This window comes from Balearica regulorum, chromosome 3 (assembly GCF_011004875.1).
Source record: "Balearica regulorum gibbericeps isolate bBalReg1 chromosome 3, bBalReg1.pri, whole genome shotgun sequence".
In the NCBI taxonomy this organism is placed as follows: Eukaryota; Metazoa; Chordata; class Aves; order Gruiformes; family Gruidae; genus Balearica; species Balearica regulorum.
Genome location: NC_046186.1, coordinates 4,097,776 through 4,119,253, shown reverse-complemented (window position 1 = coordinate 4,119,253; position 21,478 = coordinate 4,097,776). Strand labels below are relative to the sequence as shown.

The window sequence follows — 21,478 nt, the reverse complement described above, 5'->3', positions numbered from 1 at the left end:
GAGGTGCAGGGGGAGGAGGATGTACCAGGGAAGGTACTGGAGATGTGCCTGCAGCCCAGGGCTGTGCCACCGCTCCCGCTGCCCGCAGTGCAAGGGCCACTGAAGTTAATTTACTGACTTGAGCCGTCTCTTACCCTGGTACGGGAGAGAAGGCTTTACGGTGATGGGTCCTGAGGGGCAGCAAGGAAGTGTCTGCGCTTCATCTGAGCTGAGGGCTTGTAACTTGTGGGGAAACAGCACCAAGGTAAAAGAAATGACAGCTTAAAAAAAAAAAAAAAACACCCCCACACTTTTTTTTTTTTCCCAAAGAAAACTTTAATTTTAACAAGACAGGAAGCCGCACAAAGAGAGCTACCGCAAGTTTCTTTTAAACAACGGCTTAAAACTATCTACATTGGTACTGGTGGAGCAGAGGTCCTCCCTCTGAGTAACAGTCTGGCCCCACAGGCTGGGCCTTGGAAAGGCCCCTGAGCTGCACCTGGGAGGCTGAGCTCCATCCTGCAGCAGGACACAGGCTGTCCTCCCCTTCACAAAGGCAAAGCAGCATTCAGGGGTGATAGGGATCATGAAAAGAAAAATCCACCCCAGGAACATGGGACTTGCCTTTAAAGCATTGTTTCTTCTTGAAGTAAGTCCAGTCTGATGCGTTTCAAAACAGCAGTGGAAGCCTCTTCCAGTTTGCATGTCAGTCTAACCCAAAGCATCATCCAGGTGGGCCAAGGAAACCTGCCCTGACCCCACCCCCGGCGGCTTGAGCCTTCCCAGCCAGGATCACTGCTGCCTTTCGGGGTGGCCAATGGACCAAAGCTCCCAAAAAATCATCCCATGAGGGACGGCACAGCACAAACCCTCGCTCCCCTGCCTCGCAGAGGCATCCGGCGCCGCTGCGATGGTGCTGCTCTGCCGCAGCCACCCCTCCCCGGGGGCTGAAGAAGGGGTTCAGAGCCCAGACCCCGCAGTGGAGTCAGGCAGGGGGGTACCAGCTCAGGGCCATGCAACCAGCTCCTGTCTCCTCCATTGCATCATCTCCCCAGCTGCTAAATTACGAAGCTTTGCAAGTGCAGGGTGCCATCTGCTAGAGGCCAGGGAGCTGCAGTAGATGATTTCCAGCTGGGAGCGGGGGGGGCACATTAAAGTAGACAGAGCATTCCCCCCTCCTATGTATTTAACATGAAAAGGGCTTGTTTGAAGCCTAGTAGCCTCCTTCAGCACAACAACAGAAATGTGAAGATAGCCTCTGCCTGTTTCCAGGCTGCAGGATGTCAACCAGCCTGGGCAGAAGGCCAGAAGGTGGCCAGAGCTTTTTCCCTGGATAAGGAAGCATATTCCTCTCCTGTCAGTGCAGAGCAAGCACCAGAGGCGATGGGGAAGAGCCTGCCTAAGAAAGGGAGGCAAAACCTAGAAGATCTTGCTCAGCTCTGAGCTGGAAAGGTGTCTCAAATCTCAAGCAAGAAAAGAGGCAACTGGAGTTTCTATTTAAAACCATCCTAATCAAAAAAAAAAAAAAAATCAGGTAAACCATCCAACAAGAAAGAAGGGAAAAAAAAATATTCAACCCCCAAACAGTAAGACTCCAATTAGCAATTGTAACCATCCAAGCAGATGGCAAGGGCGGTGAGGAGCGGAGTCCGGCAACACCGCCCCATCGCCCCAGGGCTGCAGCTCACCGACGTCCCGTCCTCATCACCGTCCCAGGCCCCGTGGCACCCCGCTGCCGGGCCATCCCCACCGGCAGGGGACGAGGACCTCCTGCCTGCGCTGCCCATCTGCCAACTGTCTTTCCCCCCGCCCGCCCACCGCCCATCAGTTCTCGCCCGCCTGGACGTACTCCTCGGTGGCCTTGGAGATGGTGCTGAGGTACTGCCAGCTCAGGGCGGCCAGGAGCATGGCGCAGGACAGGTAGATGGGGGAGTAGTGGTGCCGCGATACCACGGGGCCGCTGGGCAAGCTCATGGCACGGATGGAGGCGATGATCTGCTGGGTCTTGTTGCATGATGGGTCTGTGCTTGGGATCTTCTGGTAGATCTGGGGGGGAGGAAGGAGGAGTTATGGTTCCACCCAAAGCTGAGGAGACAAACAAGACCACCAGGTAGACGAAGAAGCCTTAAGGGCCACCGTGTCCTCAAGAGCAACCTCAGTGGTGGACTGCCACTGAGCAAGGACCAGCGGCAAGGGATGCCTGGCTGGGGCCAGGGCCCACTTCCCTCAAGAAGTGCACTAAGCCAAGCAGCCTCTTGAGGGCACCCCATGACGGGAGATAGACCACACAGCGTCAGACACAATCCCTCAACAGCAAGCGGTGTTGCTGGGACCAGCAGTTCTTGCCCAGCAATCCTCACTCACTTGTGGCATGCTGCAGCCCACCCCAAACCCCAGTGTGACCAGCAGCCACTGTGACTGCCAGGCAACGGCCACCTTCATCAGATAACCCCATGGTCTTTGGGGTTTTCTCTTCACAATCTGCAAACCCCATGCCCTTTAAGGAACTTGTCTGCATGAGTCTTGGGGAGACGTGCACAAGCAGAGACCCTCCTCTGGACTAAGGTCCCTTGTCATGGGGTTGGCCAGCCGCAAAGGGTGCTCTAATAACCCATGGTTTGGGGTCTCCCTGGTGCAGAAGTAATGTCTTTTTATTTAACAGCCCTCACTGGATTTGGTTTTGGGGGTTGTTTTGTTTTTTTTTCCCCCATTAATCTATCCACCAGATGTTCCTCCACATGAACTTTTAACCTCCACAGTACCCTGAAGTTGGGAGTCCCACTGCTTTAACCACCCCTGAAGAGCTGCTCCACCTTATTTACTGTTGGCCAAGGAGCACAAGGAAATAACCACCACATCAGGCTGCCAGTTGCAACTATAGACACGGAGAAAACGAGACTGCTCGCTGGACCAGCCCGTGGGGAGATGATGCAACCAGCTCAGAAGTGTGCTGTGGGAACGGTCTTCTGTGCCTGCTCAGCCCAGGGGAAGCCCTGTGCTGTGACAGCCGACTCATCTCATTCTCCACCAGAAGGACAAGAGGACCTTGGTCTCTGCCTCTCACCACAGGCACAGACCAAGGATACATTCAAGGGCACCCGGTTTGGTCCAGGGCAAAACCACATCAGGGTCACCGTGCCCTGCCACCACTGAACGGAGAGACATAAGGAAAGGATTAACAGATTCACGCGTCTTCCCAATTCCACACCAGAAATGAGGATGGGAACAGCCAGAAATTACCTGAAGCAAGTTGCTCAACCTACCTCTTCCACATACTGGTACATGATGGCTTTGACAGCTTGTATGTTTGTGGCATCCATCATAAGAGTGACGGCTTGTCCCTTCCGGATCTTCACTACACCCCTGAACACCTGCTTGTTGTTATAGCAGGCAGACAATGTGGCAATAGCCATCACCTAAGGAGAAACACCAAGGAGTTTACCACATTGCGAGAAGCATGCCAAGGGAGTAACCTTGGCCGTAGTGAAATCGATGGCAAGACGCTCTGGAGCGGAGCCACAATCTCACTGGCAGCAGAAACAGCAGGTACCAGGAAAGAAGGAAGAGGTAGAAGAGATGGAGAATTAAACAGGCTAATACTGACATTGATACAAAACCTCCTTCACCTCCGACTCCTCATCAGCTGGGCGGCAGACGACGACAAATCACTTGAAAACGTAACTCACCTGGGGGATAGCACAGAAGTTGAAGACACTTTGGTTTTTCAGGCGGGATAAGTACGTGAGGACATCAGGGACATGGTGGAGGGCGTTGGTGATGAGCTCATTCAGACACTGGACAGCCATATCAATGTTCTCTGGTTTGGCAAGATCCGAGAGCTTCTTTGCGTATCTGCTCCAAACCTAAACATCAAGGTAAGGACTCACAAGTTGGAGAGTGCACTCATGCCGTAAGAGAGACATCACTAACAGTCTGCGGTCTGGGAGAGCAACAACAACCACCAGAGACACACAAAAACCTTGAAGGATTGGGGTTTACTAGGCTAACGAAAAGAAGGGTGGGCGGGCTGTGGAGACATGACAGCGGCCTTCGTATGTACAAAGGGACCGTAAAGGAGAAGGATGCACCTCATCTCCACATCTTCTCTCAGTAGGGCAAGGAAAAGATGCATCACACATCAGGCTGACATCAAGAAATGCTCTATGAGACAGGTGAGACACATGGAAAAGGGCGAGAAAAATTCTTGGAGGGCCTCAAGAAGAGCAGGCAAGCATCTGTCAGACACAGGCAAAGCTGATCCTGCCTTTGGGAACAGACCAGGTACCCTCTCGAGATCTTACCCAGTCTTATCCTCCCTCATTCCTGGAGCCAACATAACAGAGAGGGGGGAAAAAGCTGCCCAACACGTTCTTGGCAGTGTGCGGAGACATCATCTCGTCCCCCATATCTGTACCCAGACAGCTGTAGGTAGAGTGGAACTTGTCGGCCAGACGACATTAGAAAAACTGTTGTCATCAAGATGTACAACCAACAGTAGCGATCTTAGGCAGCACAGCTTTACTGTTGGGTCTTAGTAAAATTAAAGCAGACCATCAAGTCTCTCCTGTTAACTTTGATTTAAAAGGACGTGAGAGACGATACAATTTTAGCTGTGCACGTTCCGCTACGCACGCTGTAGTGCGTTCCCAAGACAGGTGTCCTGGGAAGCATGGCTGGTTGGGTGCATCCATTACAGTTCTGGGACAGAAGTATGGAATACTGTCAAGGGACACTAGCAAATGGTGGGGAAAACCCCTGGCTTTGGGGATTTCAAAGGAAATCCCAGCAGGAACCCTTCTAATGAGAGGATGCAACTCACTGTATCAGGGCAGCAACAACAGCACCTTCGGTCTTCATGCATTTCCCAAAGGGGCACAGCAGAAATGCTCGCCCCAGGGTGATGTTTTCCCTCACCTCTCTGGGCCAGAACTCCCTTCCCTCCAGCTGGTCCTCCAGGTAGTCACGGATGATGTTAGTTTTCTGCAGGAAGAGGCCCATGGAGTTCGCCAGCTCTGTGTCCTGCCCGACAATAGGATCTTCTAGCTCTGATGCAGAGAAGAGACGTGAAAGGCCGATCCCCACCAGCCCAGCAACGTAGTGACAATACTGCGAGGCACCGAGAAGGGAAGGGGCAGGAAAAAAAGAAAAAAAGAACAAAACAAAACAAAAAAACCCAAGATAAAAGGAGAAGTTACAAAGAGCCACAGTTTTACAAAAATGATGCTCAGAATTGACAGTCCATTTTCTGCAAGTTCTCGCAGCTCTCCCTGGGATGTCTCAGCTTTCCCATGCCCAGCAAACACATCACCAAGGATGTCCCACCAAGGTGACACTCTGCCCCCAGCAGCCAAATCAACTGCCCAGAGGGGAACAGCTGACGTGATAGGTCACCCAAAACACGTGCTGGTGAGCAACACCAACACTCCACGCCATCCTCCTGTTACCCGCAGGACCAGGAGTCAGTCTCTCAAAGCCTTCCCAAGCCCACACGGCCTCCCTCATTCAGCTGAACGCTCTTTCTGCAGGGATGCTCTGTCTCCTCCTTCCCCAGAGACAAGGTGGACCCAACTCACGTTCAGTCCACTCCTCTGTCTGGGCTGACTTACCTTATCCCACTCATGCTGAGAGTCCACCTTCTTCTCCAAGAACTCTGCCATACCGACACCCATCTTGTGGCAGATATCCGAAATCACATCCTGGTAGACCTTTGACAGGTTCCTGAACTCCATGGAGATCTGCAGCACAAACCACCATGAAGAAAAAAAAAAAAAAAAAAAGACAGAGTCAGGAAAAAATAGCAGAGCTCAACCTTTATTACGAAATCAGAAAAAGACTGTTTACCAGGCTCTTATCCCACCCTGGCTGGAGATCTAGGACAACTCCCACAACCAGAGTTGTTTCAAGGCCCTTAAAGCACAGGCTGAGTCTGTTCTCAGTCTAAACGGAACGGTCTCTGGCGGTAGATCAGACACAGCAGTATCTCTGGGAAAGCTCTGTGGCCTTGGACTGGTATCATCTGGGAGCTGCAGGACAAAACTAGCTACGCTTGGTGCGCGGAGTTGGTGGGGTTTTTTGTAATTTGTGAGAGCACCCCATCACGCCAACCACAGGAAAAGACAGGGGAGGTTTTTGGTGCTCTGCTCTGAGCCCTCTCCAGCTCTGGCTCCGCAGAGCACAACTGGAAAGGCATCAAGCAACGGATACAGTGTGAAATCCTTCTTCTGCGTGTCCAATAACACGATTCAGTGACTCAATCGCTCTCACACTGAAAAAAAAAATAATTAAAAAGCGCATCCTCCCCTTCCCAAAACTGTGGAGCATCACTTTTTACTGTGCTGAGGTTTATCCTCCATCAGTGGGTAACTACAGCCAGCGCAGGGAGCGTGTCCGGGAAGGACAGCGGTGTGTACGATGACAGCTCAGACACCACCGCAGATCCAGGCTCTCCTCCCGACTCCATGCTCGGCTGCTGGCATGTCCCGGCCCTGTGTCTGAGCCTGTCTGGAAAATACGCGTTACCTGCTCTGCTTCTGTCTCAAGGGCTTCAGTCCACTACACAGCACGACCTGCGAGTACACCCCTAACAACTATTATTAAAATCATACGTGAATGGGAACTCAGATTGCCCGAGTAACACTCACACACCAAGAGAGAACAACAAAGTGCCATAAACACCTTCTCAAAAGTGTTTTTTAAAGTACCCAGCCATTGGCACACCTACTTTATCACTATACATCAAGAATCTGCTGACACAGCCACCTCCTATAGCACACACCCCTCCCATACAGGGCACAGCCACTGTTATCCCAAGGCTGAGCATCAAAATTTACAATACACCTCAGTTTTCCAAACAATTATCCCATTCCCACTGCATTTTAAATGGTACAAAGCTGAACAACACAGGACTTCCTCAGAAAACGAAATGCTCCTCACTATAACCATTATACTTCTTAAACAGAGCTTAAAAAAAAACCTAAAAAATAAACCCAGCTATTCTCGATCAACATGAGCAACAGCAAAACTGCAACATCCAATCAAGGGCCGGTCCATGTGCCCTCACCAAAACCAGATGTCTGTATCCCCAACCCAGCAGAGCTCAGCCTTGCATCTCCTTCTGCTGTCAGCTCGATGGATCCCCTCTAGGACAACTGGCCAGATGGGCTTCCCTTCAGTGCTGGGAGACGCGGCACCTCAGCGCGGCAAAGCTCCATCATCCCACTGCCTCCTGCTGGGGATGAAACCTGGCAGGAGCCCAGGACAAGCATCGTGGTTTCAGCTCTGCGTCGTGCCATCCCGAGCGCCTACAGCAGAGTCAAGGTCCTACAGCTCCATCTGCACCAGGAACTTCAGGATCGAGCATGGAATCAATCACCTGCATGGCCCCTGGAGGGCTTCTGACCCCAAGCCATCCCCAGATGGAGCTTGGGAAGCAGCGTGGGGCAGAAACCACTTCTCAAGGACAGTCTGGGATGCAACCACGCTGTTCTGGATGCTGAGAGAGTTTAACAGCTTGGACATGGACAGACTTTCCCAACTGGCCTCCAGGTCAGCAAACGGGGTCCAGGATTGCTTAGCCGGCTAGTGGAGATGCAGACTCTCTGTGGCTTCTTTATTTTAGAGCAGTAAGACTTAGGGCAATATGGTTACTAACAGTGAGGGTGCCTTCTATCTTATATACATGTCAAAGATCTGTGGACAGGCTGCTGTAGCTCTAGAGCAGATCCTGCAGGACTGCTGCAAACGCCGGTCCATCCATGAGCCAGATGCCAGCCAAGCTTTCCTCCTCTCCCTATCTGTCAGGGGTCACAGGACGCCCAACCCAGGCAACGCACAGCGTTGGGCAACAAATCCAAATCGCTCTCCACAAGCGGATGGTCATTTGCTCTTCCAACAAGAGAGGCAAAAAGCCACTTTTTAGAGCTGGCGCTTCTCCACAGCCAGGTTATCTCTGGCTCACAGAGAGAGTTGCACAATGTTTGTGTTTCTCACTCCAGCCTGCATCCCACCTTAGATGCTGGTGATGTAGCTCTGCTGAAGAGCTACGTGCTCACCAGGGACTGAATGAGCTCAGGTGTAACGTGGAGAGGCAACTGTGCACACAAAGATGACACAAGGCAGCTGAAGCAAGGAGGTGGATGCCTTACCGTTGGGAAGTCCTCGAGCACCTGCCGGTCCTTCTCCTTGCTCTCCATGTATTTCCACTCCGGTTGATAGAGATAGGAGTGAAACTCGTGCAGCATCGGGACCTTTACATCTAAGCTGATGGTCATGTCATCCTCTATAGTGTCCAGGGCACGGAGGACTAGGTAGAATATACAGACAGCATGTCTGTGGGGGGAGAGAAAAAAACAATCATTCTTTACTCGGGATCGGCTGTTAGGCAGGACAAACATCTTCGATTAACCACACAGCCTTCAGCAGAGGCAATTCCAGCTCAACACGACACGCACCGGCGCTGCCAGGTTGTTGATGCCTTTGGAAGACACAAGCACTTCCAGCACAATTCGCTTTCCCGTTCCAAGTGATACAGCACTGCAGCCACTGAGCAGTAGAGAAAGCGGTGATCTGAAAACCTTCCCGGCCCCCACCATTGTATCCCAGTGTCTCCTACAGTTTGGGAATCGGCTTTGGTCAAGGGATGTCCACATCCAATCCCTCTTCCATCAAATCACAGAATCATTGGGTTGGAAGGGACCTTTCCCTTCGTGCGGAGAACTACAGCATGATCTTGGCTGAGACGTGCCAGGTCCAACCGGGCAAGCAAGGCCAGCGCTTGCTAGGACCCAGAGGACAGAGCCTGAGGTCAGCTTATTGGAAACAACAAATGCAAAACAAGGAAGGGGAAAAAAAGCAGATGTACTTTTCCCACCACTTCCCCTTCTCTGCACCCAGCACCCTTTTATCCTGTTTGGGAGGGGAATAAGGGGGTCCTGTACTGTGCAACAGGAATATTAGGACTGGTAGACAGAACCAAAACCACCCCGTATTTTATATCTCCGTGCACAAGACACCGGAGCCAGCCTATGTGTTCCAGCACCCCAGCAGAAAGCTGCTGGAGAGCCGCTTCCCCTCCCGGTCCCACCAGCCCTGCCTTCCCCACCCAGGCTCCATATTTCTGCAGCTGAAGTAAAAAAACAAACAAAAAAGAAGTCCCGATGGCAAGAAATACCATATCTGACTCTAGGATTTATATAAAATAATCCCCCAGCTCTAAATGAGCACAGAGATACTTCGAGGAGATTATGCGTTTGTTAATTGTTTGACAAATGGAAACTAGCTCGGACTGCTTAAATGCTAATTACTAAGCGAAAGCGTTGCTCTCCTGGGATGAGAAACGTACAAGCGGTGATTAAGCAGCCAGAGAAAACTGACTGGCTCTTAGAGCCAATACTGTTAAATTTGGCATTTTTCCCTTAACTGACTGGTAATTAATATCTCCATCAAACCACACATCCAAGTGCTCACGAGCAGCTCTCTCGTGCCCTCCTGTTCCTTTGCACGACTGAGTTTTTCCATTTCAACTGGGCTGCAAAGGTTCATCCGACACGATGTAAGCGCCCAGGACTCCCACCCCCTTTCAGCAGCAACCAAGAAAGGCAGAGCAGAACCTGACGTGCCATCCCAGAAGCACCTCTCACGTTGTCGCCGTGCCAAGGGAAGAGCTAGCAGTAACTCCAGAGCCCAGCTTAGTTAAAACACTTCATTAACCCCACTTCTGCGCCCAAACCATAACTGCATCCCTAGCTTCCATCTTAAACTGAATTTAGCTCCATGGCAATTTGGGGAAATGAAAGAAGAGGTTCTTTCCCTGGGAGGGTGCTGAGGCCCTGGCACAGGGTGCCCAGAGAAGCTGTGGCTGCCCCTGGCTCCCTGGCAGTGTTCAAGGCCAGGTTGGATGGGGCTTTGGGCAACCTGGGCTAGTGGAGGGTGTCCCTACCCATGGCAGGGGGTTGGAACTGGATGGGCTGTGAGGTCCCTTCCAACCCAAACCAGTCTGGGATTCTACGAAACAGAAGACCATAAAAACAACTACACAGTGAGCGTGGTCTGCCTGCAGGTCCCCATTTCCCTGCAGGTCCATGGTCCCAGCTGGGCTCCAACCTGAGATCCACAGGGATGACAGGGGCCAACCAAAGCCACACAGTCTTCACCAGAAACCATGCCTGAAGAGGGCACTGCGGCATTACCTCCCCTTCGCACAACTGGAAATGCCCACGTCCAAAGAGCAAGCCCGGTATCATCTCAGAGCTTAAGCTCCAGCCCTGTCCTAGGCTGGTCCTCTCCACAAAGCAGCTTAACCTACAGGAATTGATCCTGAAGGGTCCTGGAGATGGGCAGGACCACGGACCTGGCAGCAGAGGAAGACAAGAACATCCCTCTCCTCCTCTCTGTCACCAGGAGAGGTCCATGATGTCGGCTCATTACTCCTCTCCACAACCGGGAGTTACGACGTTGGCTCAGCTGCCGACGAAGCTGCAGTTTTGAGCCTCCCACCTTGCAAAAAAAATGCCCTAACCATGGAGCAACGGGTCGGACAGAGCCCTGGACAGCAAGGCACACGGTTTATGGAGCCAAAAAAAATAAGCAAGAAGGCACCAAACATTTTAGCTCAGCTACCACTACGCTGGCCTGGGGAAGCACTGGTCCAAGCACTCATCCAGGAGTTCGTTGTCCAACAGTCCTTGGGGGACGCGTGGAGCCGGGGCACGAACCAGGGAGCAAGAGCTTCACGCTTCCCCAGCCTTCAAACAAAGAGATTTCACTCCAAAGAAGTCGCAAATAATGTTGTGGCAGGGGAGGGGACCGGGCTGTGGCGGGGGACGCTGCGCTCAGGAGCGGACCCCGGGCAGAGCTGTGTTTCTCGGCGTGACGTGGATGTTTTGACGCTTGAATCCTACACTGCCAGCTCCTTCAACCAGCAAGCAGAGAGGCAAATATTAAGCAGTCTGTAACCACAGGGGTTCAGTTTAACCCCTTAACAGGGTTAACAGCAATGAAAGCACTTCTTTGACGCGATCCAGCAAAATTAATTCCTTCAGTAAGCTTACCGCCCTGCCTATTTCCATATTCTGCCTATTTTGCATTTCCCTCTTTTGTCCCTAAACTCTTCAGCAGAGCTACTATGCTTTGAAAATGAGTTTCTTCTGATCCACGACAGAGCCAGCTGTAATTCAGCAGCAATCCCTGTACAGTCGTAGGTTGCACAGATCCGGCAATAGCATTTTTAGGATGCCAGGCAGAAGTTTCTGTGTCCCGAGGGAACAGAGCCTTCCTGATCCGTGCAAGCTGCAATGCAAGGATTAAAGAACAGAAAAGACAGATGAGAAAGATAACTGCAGGAAGATCAAGGCAAGCACACCGCATACTGACACCGTTAACAGGTTTCAGGGTGCTTTACTGATTAGCTTTTTGGCTTAATTTCTACATTAGCTAATATACCAAGCACGGAAATTTAATTCTTGGCCCCACTCGTACATTTCCACGCAACCCCAGCCAAGCCGCTGAATTTCTTTGCATTTCCTTTAAAACAGGCTGCAGACGACCATTTCATAAATGCTGGACGACAGCTACGGGGCAGCATCCAAAATGCCAAACCAGGGCCTGGAAACCCAACAGATCACCCGGTGTTCAGGCTGACGCCTGCAACTGCTCAGTGGAGTCGCAGCCGCAGCGTTACACGTGTCTGGTGCAACTTGTAGGAACCTCTAATTTTGACAATTAGCCCATCTTGGGATTAACTGGAGAGAGATCTACATGCTGAAATCAGTTATTTCTGTATGAATATAATATATAAAGCATATATATATATTTATGAGGCCCGAGGCCAGCTGAGCTTTGCAACCTCTGTTGCTATTACCGTCTGAAGCTTTCCTGCACGGGTCAGCAGAATTTGTACAGCAAAAAAATGAGCGTGCAGCAAGCCCCCTCACGATCGCAAGAGCTTTTGAGGCAGCTGTTTCCCAACGCACCTTCGTGGCGGGGTCCAGACCCTCGGTCAGCCCCGGGTTTTTGCTCACCTCCTCCCACCAGCCGGGTCACGTCCCTGCAGCCAGCCCGAAGGCCAGCGCCAGCCTTGGCACCGCCGGGACACATTCCCAGGGTGTCACAAACAGCACACGGTCAGGCGCTGCGATTAACCGTCTGCTGGCTGAGAAGCTGTAGTGCCCAGGAACCCAGCTGGGGCAGGGGGAGGGACGCGTAACGGACGTGAAAAACCCCACGTCCAACTGCACAGCGTGGGGCTGCACGGAGCGTCTCCCAGCTCAGCCCAGTACCTGGCGATCTGCCGCACCGCGGTGGAAGAGGGAGCGTTTCGCAGCAGCTCAGCTGAACGAACGTGGCGTATGGGGGCACTGCACGGACCACCTCCTGAGGAGCCCCAGTTTGGGGGGGGTGGGGGAGGTGGGGGGGGGACACTGCACCTTCCACCTCCCGGGAAGACCCAGGGACAGGAAGACATTACAGCCAACACATCCCGGGGAGCCCTGGTGTTGGGGGCACATCGCAACCACCCCCTCCTGAGGAGCCCTGGCACGGGGGGGACACTGCACTCACCCCTTCCCCAGGAGCCCCGGTGTTGGGGGGACACTGCAGCCACCCACCCCCAAGGAGCCTCAGTGTCGGGGGGGACATTTCAGCCCCCCCCTCCCGAGGAGCCCCGGTGTTGGGGGGACATTGACCCACCACCCCCCAGCCGCCCCGTCCAGGGACGCCGGCCCCCCCAGCTCACCGCAGCTCTCCGTCCAGGGCCTGGATGACGGCGGCGAAGCTGCGGCTGGTCTGGTTGAGGTAGCGGTAGCAGGTGCGGAGGCCGCGTCCCAGCGAGTCCTGCGGGCAGAGCGGGGTGCAGGGGGGCGGTTGGAGGCGGGGGGCGGCCGGCGGCGGGGCCGAGGGGGCTGAGGGGGCCCCACGCTGCTGCACCCTCCGCCCGCCGCCTCGCAACCGACCCAGGGCCCGGGGGGGACCCCGCGGCGGGGAGAGGGCCAGCGTCCGCTTGAAGAGGGACACGGCTTTGGTGCTGGCCGCCATGGGGGCGCGGCGGCAGCGGCGGCGAGGGGCTGCGGCCCGCTCCGCCCTTCCCAGCCCCCCCCCCACCCCGGCCCGCCCCCTTAACCCGCTCGGCGCCCGCCCCGTCCGAGCACCGGGGCCGTGCGTGGCTCGGAGGCGGTGCGATGCACACAAGGAACCGGCCCCGAGCAGCGGACGGAAAGCCTGAAGCCGTGCACGGAAAGCCTGAAGCCGTGCACGGAAAGCCTGAAGCCGTGCACCGGGCCCGTGGGATGTCCGGAGCCGTGCAATGCACGGAAAGGCCGCACCGGGTGCAATGCGTGGGATACACGAAGCCGGTGCAATGCAGCCGGGCCGTGCAATACCCTACGGCAGCGCGATGCAGGCGAAGCATCAGGACCGTGCACCGCTCGGAGCCGGTGCAACGCGCAGAACGCACCAAGCCGGTGGCACCGGTTTCGTGCAGTGGCCGGAACCGGCGCGATGCACGCCAAGCACTGGACCAGTGCAACGCACGGAAAGGCCAGGAGTTGGTGCGATGCTCGGAGCCGGTGCAACGCCCGGGAAGCACCGAGGCCGTGCAAGGAGCACAAAGCCGAACCGGTGCTGTCCGTGGGTGACACCGGGCCCGGTGCAACGCTCACCCATGGCAACACCGCAGCCGCGCAGGGAGATGACAGCCCCCTCCTCCTCCCGGCCCCACACCACCGCGGCAGCATCCCCCCGCCCCCTCCCCGGGCACCGCCCGATCGACGGAAATAGCGAAGCGCATCATCCCCCCCCCCCCCCATCATCGCACCCCGTCCCGCTCACCGGGTCGATCCGCGGCATGACGGCCCGGTAGCCGCCCATCTTGAACCGCAGCAGGTTGTAGATGTCCTCGGGGTGGCCCAGCCATTTCCTCAGCAGCTCCATGGGGGCCGCGATCAGACCCCCGCCGCCGCCGCCTCGCGCTCCCGTCGCCCGGCACCCCCCACCCACCCCCCCCTCAGCGCTTAACCGGAGTCGGGCGGAGCCGCCTCTGCCCCGCCCCTCCGCCAATCAGCTCTCTCGTCCCATCGCTCGGTGGGCCGACGGGTGCGTCCATTGGCCGAAGAGCTCTCGCACCAGGGGAGCGTCAGCCAATAGAAAGGCGGCGGGGCTGGTGTGACGGCCGCCGGCCGGCGCTGACTGGGTCGTGGCGATCGTGGCCACACGCGGGGCGCCGGTGGAGCGGGAAGGCGGCGGCAGGAACCGGGCTGCCCACGCACCGCCCCCACTCAGGCCCGTGGGGTCCTGGGCACGGCACACCACCCTCCCCCGTCCCGCTGAGGCCACCAGCCCCGCTCCACAGCCGCCCCCCCCCCCCTCCGGTAGCCCGCGGGGTGCAGCCAGGCCTTCCCCGCTTCACGCGTGAGGTGGGGTTTTATTTCCGTCACCTTCTGTCCTTCTCCGTACGGCAGCTCCCCTCTGGAGTCACCCTTCGGCCTGCTGCGAGTCAGGAGCCCAGACCTCACCCTGCCAGCTCGCTGGATTTGGGTCAGCCGTCCCTCCCCACAGATACCCAGCTGCCATCACCCCCCTCAAGGTGCGAGGGTCAGGTGTGGTGGGGGGGTTCTTTGAGGTGTTTTTTTTTTGTTTATTTTAGAAGTGCACTGAAAATACCATGCCTCATTTCCAGGCCTTTGCTAACACACTCTGCAGGACACGCTCAGAAGTGACATCAACCATCTTCTTCAGCACGGTAACCCCATTAATTGGATTATGCAGCAATCCCATAACCTGCAACCACACAAGGGCGGCACAGTTCACAGGGGAAAGGCTGTGCAAGTCTTGTCTGGGAAGCAGCCTACTCCAGCAGTTCCAACCGATTTGCAACCTACCTTTACATCCCACAAAGTTCCCATGAAAAGAGGTTTCCTGCCGAGCTGCCCTTGCACAGCTGAGGAAAGCTGCTGGTACCATCCTCTGAAGGACAGCACCAAACACTGGAGTTTCCCTGGACCCCTCACTTCTTAATCAAGAAACTACTAGAAGAAACACACTGAATTTAAACTGAACAATACCGGTTCTAACCCCAGTTTTTATTTTTCACTCAAGTCTCAACAATTATTGTTAAAATAAACCCAGAGAGAGAAGACAGCAACAGCCTCTGCCTGCTGCAGAGAGATAGCCCAAAGGAGGGACCACATAATCTCTATTTCCAAACCTTTCTGCTTTCAAGTTACTTTGCAGATCATGAGTTTTATGCAACTTGTCACAAACATTCATACATCTCCCAGATCTGTCAAGGTTTGTGATTGCAGTTGTAACTAGTGACTTGACTGAGCCTCACAGTCCCTCCCACTTAGGGGCCACCTCTATAAAGTATTAAAGCAGAATAGTATTTTTTTTTTTTTTTTTTTACATGGAGATCTGCAATTGGCAGCTTGCCCCCACAGGTTTCAGTTTTGTGGCAGGCACCAGGCCAGGCAGAGACAAGCTCCACCAAGTACTGCTGAGGTGTATTTTCACCCCTCGAAAGGAGGCAGCTGTTCCTATAAGAGCTGACAGAACAGCCACTCACTTTTAACCACGCCTAATCACAGCCCAGCACACAGGTATTCAGCTACAAGCAGAGGCGGGATTGTCTAATACTGACTTAATCGAGCTGTTGGGCAGAGGGATATGCTCCTAACTCCAGCATAAGCCATTGCACCCACAGAGTCAAGGGACAGGGTCCCTTCAGAGCACGGCAATCACCCACTCGACACCCTACACTTTCCATTTCACCATAGCCTGAACAGGGGGAGCAAGATGCTACTTACAAACTATTTACATTGTTGTACGCCTGTGACACACAGACATGTACAACCACTTTCATTTTTGCATCGAGGCACGCAGTACTGTGACTTCCTGTAACCTCCGCTGAGCACTCTGCCAACTCACTGTCCCTAAGGAACAGACTCGGTGGCCTCAAAGAAACCACGAAGCCCTTCTCAGGGTAAGTGAGAGCGTGGTTCAGAGACCACCAAGACACCCTCCGGAAAAGAGGGAGCACAAAGTCAGGTCACTCTGTGCCTGCAGGAGGATCCCCATCCCCTGACAGCAGCACAGGCTGGCACTGAGGACACCACCATGTAAGTCTCTTAAAGCCACCTGAGGGTCCAAGAGTTCCCTTCATCACCGCATGCCCGAGGGGACACTGCTCCTTCTGGTAGATCTGAGGATGCAGCCGTTTGCCGTGCAGCTTGCTGTGCAGCCAGTCAGAGCTGAACTGAACGGCACAGTCAAGCAGACGCTCCAGATCCGAGACAGCCAAGAGAGAGCCTTGTGTTAAGGGATGGATCTTGGCCAGGTACAAGATCTCATTCTTTATGATGTTTCCTGGAAAGGGTCAGAAATAAGGAAACAATAAGGATATTTATCAAGATGATGCAGACCTATGGCTCCAGTCACTGCGACTTCTGCCTCTGATCGCAGCTAGCAGCGCCATTCCCTGTATCACAGGTGGCATACAAGGAGCAGACTTACAGCTGGGATTGGTCTGGAAGACAATCTCTTCTCAAGACCCTCCTTTCTTCCACAAGTACAAGCCAATCCACAGTCACACACACAACGACAGTTCTCTCTGCTCATGCAGTACACTCAAGCATCTGAAGCCTGCGGCTACAGACTGCAAGCCTTGTCCTCAGCAAGATGACCACACACCCTCAGCTGGATCGACCATAAGCCTGAGGACTAAAAAGGTCAGTCATGCAGCTCTGAATCTGCAAACATCCCACCCACCTTCCTCTATTTCTTGCTCTGCCACTACATCCTGGAACTCACCCAGCCCTGAAAAATATCTTTGGTCTAAGAGGGTGTAGCAGATGGGATCGGGTGCACGGAGGGCATCCAGTGCCCGGCCACGGTCGAACTCCACAGACAGAATGTCAGAAGTTGGATCAGCCCTGGGAGATGAGCACCAGTGCATTCGGCAGTTGTAAAAAACAAGGAAGCCTCCACTCTCAAAGTGCAGAACCAGCCTGGGAGAAGCAGAGAAGTTAAGTCTCTCGCCAGAAACATCCCCGAACCATTAGTTACATTCTGCTCCAGCTGCAGAAGCTTACACAGAAAGGAAAGAGCAGAAAGAGACAGCAAGCAGCATAGCAATAGAGTGATAGACTGCTGGAAGGTGAGAAAAGAACCTGTACCTGCCTTCAGCTTAGGCAGAAGCACACAGCAAGGCATCAGCTCTCACACATGCCTACTTATTCTCATGAGAGCCAGGGAGACATCCTGAAGTACCAGTCCCCCAAGCCTGTACCCATCCAGCTATTCCTTCCCTGCAGTTTATCACTGCACATGGGTCACAGCAGGCACCCCAACATACCAGGCCACCATCTTAAGGCAAGGCAGCCTCTTTAATGATTTCAGCTAAGAAATTTGGTTGTGAACCCACACAACTTGTGGACAATTGTTCTTTCTGCTGCCCTGTGGTCCCTAGCCAATAGACAGCAGCAGGCAGGGAGATGTATCAGCACCTTTGCTCTCCCCAGCGGGCAAGCCAGGTGGGGCAGTGGGGTCCACAAATCAGGGAAACTTATGCTGAAAGTAGCACATGAACCTGACTGTATAGAAATAAAGTAATCCTTCTAAAGGTTGCAGGATGAGGGGGCATGGATTGTGTCCCAAACAAGAACATCACATACGCAGATGCTAGACCCACCTTGTGCATTATTAACCACCCAGGTTAAACAGCTCACAAGAGCAGAGTCCACACTATATTCAGTATTTACTCCTTGTTCAGTACACTTCCAGTGGGACTTAGGACACGGACTGTTGCCTGTGTTTTCAATGCACTGCTGCCAGTAATTCCAGCTGCCCTAGATGTATGCTATTTATCCAAGTCTGTGGGGTTGAGGGTTTTCTAAAACACCTAATAGGGAGAAACTGGCATTTTCAGGGCACAATTCAGCCTAGCATGCTAAAAGTTCTCTCAAAAATCTTAATCGAGCTGGTACTATGATCTCCAGGCTGGCAGGCAACATGCATCCCACAAGTGCAATCATTTAATTCTCTGATCACATAAAACAAAGGAGATAAACCACACAGAAACAGGAGAAAAATAAAAGCATAAGAGAGGATGTGGCTGGGAGAAGGGAGAAGGCAAAGGGCAGAAAACCTAATTTCTTACTAAGTGGAGAAGAACATGCAGTGCTAAGATAAAGGATGTCCAAGGAAAACCATGACCAACTTATACTGGTGGGAGACCTGCAAGACACCTACAACATAGGAACACCCAGACAACAGTCTACCATTGATTCCCTGGTTGAACACACCCCACACCCACTCATGCCATCCCTCATGCCTACTTATCTTAAGAATTAGCAGAGGAAAATAAACCCACTACAAAACCACGAGACTAAGAACACTCCCGCACAGATTTAGTGTGAGACAGAAGAGTGCCTCTCCAGAACGAGAGGTGGCGAGAAAGCAGAGTTTGTGAGGACCATCAGATACCTGGGTATAGGGTCTCTCCAGTCACCTCTCTTATTAGCTTTGTTTGCTCTTGAGAACTCATTTGCCCGAATGCTGCCAAACAAGCCAAAGTGGAAGCGCAGCCAGTTGCCCGGACCTTCTACTGCATCTAGAGGTTCGGATCTTGAGTGCTGAAGTTCCTGCAGCTCCTCATCCTGGGGACACATCTGTGGAGCATGAACGTCGTCTTGCCCTCCCTGGGCAGGAGAGCTTGCCCCACTAGCAGCCTCTCTTTGCAGCACTCTGTCTTCTGCAGCTGATGCTAAGGGACCTCCAGCTGCCACAAATGCCAGGTACAAGTTCTTCCCATGAACCTGAGAAAAAGAGGCAGGATGTACTGAGGAGTCACATAACCTCTGGCTGTTTCTGTTTAAGTGACTTTTCTACAACCTCTTTTAGAGAGAAGGCACATCACCCCACCCCGAACACAGGATTCATTAGTATCTGAGCCATTCCCAGACCTGCACTGATCCTGTCAGCATCCCTTCTCTGTCTACATGAAGGACCAGCTGCCCAGATGCCACTCTAGCATGAAGCCCTCCCAGAAGCTTCTGTCAGGCCAAAGAGACATAGCAGGACAGACACTCATAGTTTTGAAGTCTGTCATCACTGCTCCTCATTCATCAACCTACTTCAAGCTGGCCTCAAGTGTCTCAGGCTAGGGTGACCTACCTCAAGGGTGGCTCTGAAGCCACAGGCTAGCCAAAAATTACTATTGAGCAGCTCACATCTGTGTCCCCAGCTGAGACTGCCACATAATCAGAGGTGAGGCTATACTAGCATTTGGTCAGTCAGGTCCAAATCATCACCTGAAGCAGGTCAGGCAAGTAAAGCCCCCAGCAGGACTCTTACAAGTGCCCATAGCATGGACATTTCAATCCAGCCAGGTAAAACCCTGTCCTCCGGTATAAGGGAAGCAACTGTGCAAGGTCACAGTTGAGCTAAACAAGGCTGCCGCTTTAGATAGCCACATATTGAAGAAATCAACTCTCTCATCTTCTACAAACAGCCCTTGCCAACACCAACTCCTCATTCCTTGGGAGGCACAGCATCAGTGTAGTAGTATGACTGACCAAAATTACAGATAATTCTGAGCATCTCTGTCTAGCCACATCACTGCAACAGCCTCTCCTCACAGTAACCTCAATCCCGAACTTTGCAACACAGAGCGGTACTTCGAAATGGGCATTCACACCTCTTTGGCCACATTGACCTATTTTGCGGCTATAAACAAGGCCAACAGTTCACCTCAAACACAAGCTTGGTGTCACTCTCAGATTATGCACCTTCTGTGACCCAGATGCAGGACAATGGTGGTTTGCCTCAGACTTGCCATGGGCCAATAAGTTCATCTTTAGCACAGCTCACCTGGGAGTCCTGGAGCCTCAAGGCATTCAGGTCATTCACATTGATCTTCCGGCTACTTCCCCCCACCTTGGTCACCACTTGTCCCACAAAAGGGGAAGTCAACAGCTGGAACTTCCTCACCGATGGGCCCTCCGGCATCTCTAGCAGTCGTTAAGGGAACAGCAGGTCCTTCTCACACTTGGTGCCCTATACTTGAAGGAAAGTTGCACCTCGGAAATACACAAAAACAACCAGAGCCTGAGCTTACCGCAACCTCCTCATCCCCTTTTTCCTCCTCAAGCCCCTGTGGCAAAGTCCATGGAGATAAACAAGTTCTTTTCAGGCCCAGGGAGGTGGAGGAATTTCCATCCTTGGGGATATTCATAATTCAATTAAGTAAGGCCCTGAGCAACCTGCTCTAATGGTAGTTTTCACCCCACAAGCAGGAATTTGGCCTGGGGATCTCCAGAAATCCTTTCCTACCACAGGTTCTCCAGGAGTCATAGAGGACCTTTAATTAGACTGAGACTCCCTGATCAGCACTGGAGTTGGCTCATCCCCTCCCCTTGCTTTACCAGCCGCTTGCCCCACTGACTGCAACAGCACAGGGGCAGTTAGAATTCATACCCTCTACTAGCAGCATCTGGGATCAGAAGCTTCTGGATGAGGGGGAGATGAAGCAGCAGCATCCTACAGCATCCTGTAGCTCCCTCCAGGAAGCCACACCAGTACCTAAGGGGTTATTTCTGGCATGAAATACCAGCCACATGTCACTTGCGGTTCTTCTGAGGACTTCTGCCAGGATTGGGTGTACAAAAGAGAAACATGGAAAGCACAGCCTAGCTTTCATCCCACAGTGCCAATTCCCCCTGCAGACCAATCCCAGAGACCAGCACTGACCGGAGCCTCAGCTTCAAACTCCACAGAAGTCGGTACAAGGCTCTGAGCTACCCGGCACAGCTCCGAGATAGTTTGATGCGAAAGATCAACAGCAGTCTTGTGCATGCCCCCCCCTACCTCGTGCTAGCATCTCAGCTTCTCTGCTAGCTCAGATACACCAGCCCACACTTGCATCAGCTCAGAGCAACTGTGAAACCAAAGCCATCAGTGCCACGTGTTCCTGCCACAGCCCTCTAACCCACCTGCTGCCACAGCAAGGGGACATCCTTGTGCACGGAAGCTTTTAGCCCAGAAAAGGCATGTGAGCCAGCAGCTACCCCCACAGGGCTGAGAACAGCAGCGAGGTGTGGACATAACCTCAACAGGAGGGGGCAAGGCAGCAGGGCTGTAAAAGCTTTCATGTGCTACAGCACAAACCAAAGCTCTTTCGGAAGAGCTCAAGAAGAAAACATGTCAGGGAACATTATCTGGATCCCAGACATGAAATTAAAAATATTAACAGATCATACAAACTAGCTTTACCAGGACTGAGCTTTATTCCCATGCCTCCTAGAACGTGGGATAACTATTCACAGGTCTCTTCCAGTTTCACCTAAAAAAAGCTGCATATTGTGTTCAGACTTTAGTCAAAAGCCAGTTGCAGATCCAGTCAGCTAAAGAGGTGCTCCATCTGCCAAAGGCACCAGCAGCAACCTGGATCCCTGCAAGCAGCGTTTGGCCAGTGAACACAGACCATCCAAGGGGTCTGCCCAGGCCCTTTGGG

General features: G+C 53.2%; 2 protein-coding genes across 2 annotated transcripts; both read right to left on the bottom strand.

Moving 5' to 3' along the window:
• Positions 1-290: 290 nt before the first annotated feature.
• Positions 291-14,009, bottom strand: FDFT1 (farnesyl-diphosphate farnesyltransferase 1). Its single transcript, XM_075750392.1, has 8 exons — positions 13,801-14,009; positions 12,710-12,807; positions 8,124-8,307; positions 5,586-5,714; positions 4,894-5,085; positions 3,666-3,842; positions 3,243-3,395; positions 291-2,025 (listed from the first exon to the last, which is right to left on the bottom strand). Exons 1-8 carry the CDS (start codon positions 13,900-13,902, stop codon positions 1,804-1,806), a joined length of 1,257 nt encoding a protein of 418 aa, XP_075606507.1. The 5' UTR covers positions 13,903-14,009; the 3' UTR covers positions 291-1,803.
• A 2,006-nt stretch (positions 14,010-16,015) lies between these two features.
• Positions 16,016-20,001, bottom strand: NEIL2 (nei like DNA glycosylase 2). The gene is made up of 4 exons (XM_010299717.2): positions 19,837-20,001; positions 18,451-18,782; positions 16,777-16,973; positions 16,016-16,332 (listed from the first exon to the last, which is right to left on the bottom strand). The coding sequence occupies exons 1-4, from the start codon at positions 19,972-19,974 to the stop codon at positions 16,016-16,018; spliced, it is 984 nt and encodes a 327-aa protein (XP_010298019.1). The 5' UTR covers positions 19,975-20,001.
• Positions 20,002-21,478: the final 1,477 nt, after the last annotated feature.

Excerpts from the sequence above, each read along its gene's own strand:
- FDFT1 (XM_075750392.1), bottom strand. The coding sequence starts at position 13,902 with ATGGAGCTGCTGAGGAAATGGCTGGGCCACCCCGAGGACATCTACAAC. Across the intron at positions 5,086-5,585 it reads CTCAGCATGAGTGGGATAAG|TATTGTCACTACGTTGCTGG; the intron begins GTAAGTCAGCCC and ends GGTGCCTCGCAG. Across the intron at positions 3,396-3,665 it reads ACTTCTGTGCTATCCCCCAG|GTGATGGCTATTGCCACATT; the intron begins GTGAGTTACGTT and ends GTTTCTCCTTAG.
- NEIL2 (XM_010299717.2), bottom strand. The coding sequence starts at position 19,974 with ATGCCGGAGGGCCCATCGGTGAGGAAGTTCCAGCTGTTGACTTCCCCT. Across the intron at positions 18,783-19,836 it reads TGAGGCTCCAGGACTCCCAG|GTTCATGGGAAGAACTTGTA; the intron begins GTGAGCTGTGCT and ends TCTTTTTCTCAG. Across the intron at positions 16,333-16,776 it reads AAGATATTTTTCAGGGCTGG|GAAACATCATAAAGAATGAG; the intron begins GTGAGTTCCAGG and ends GACCCTTTCCAG.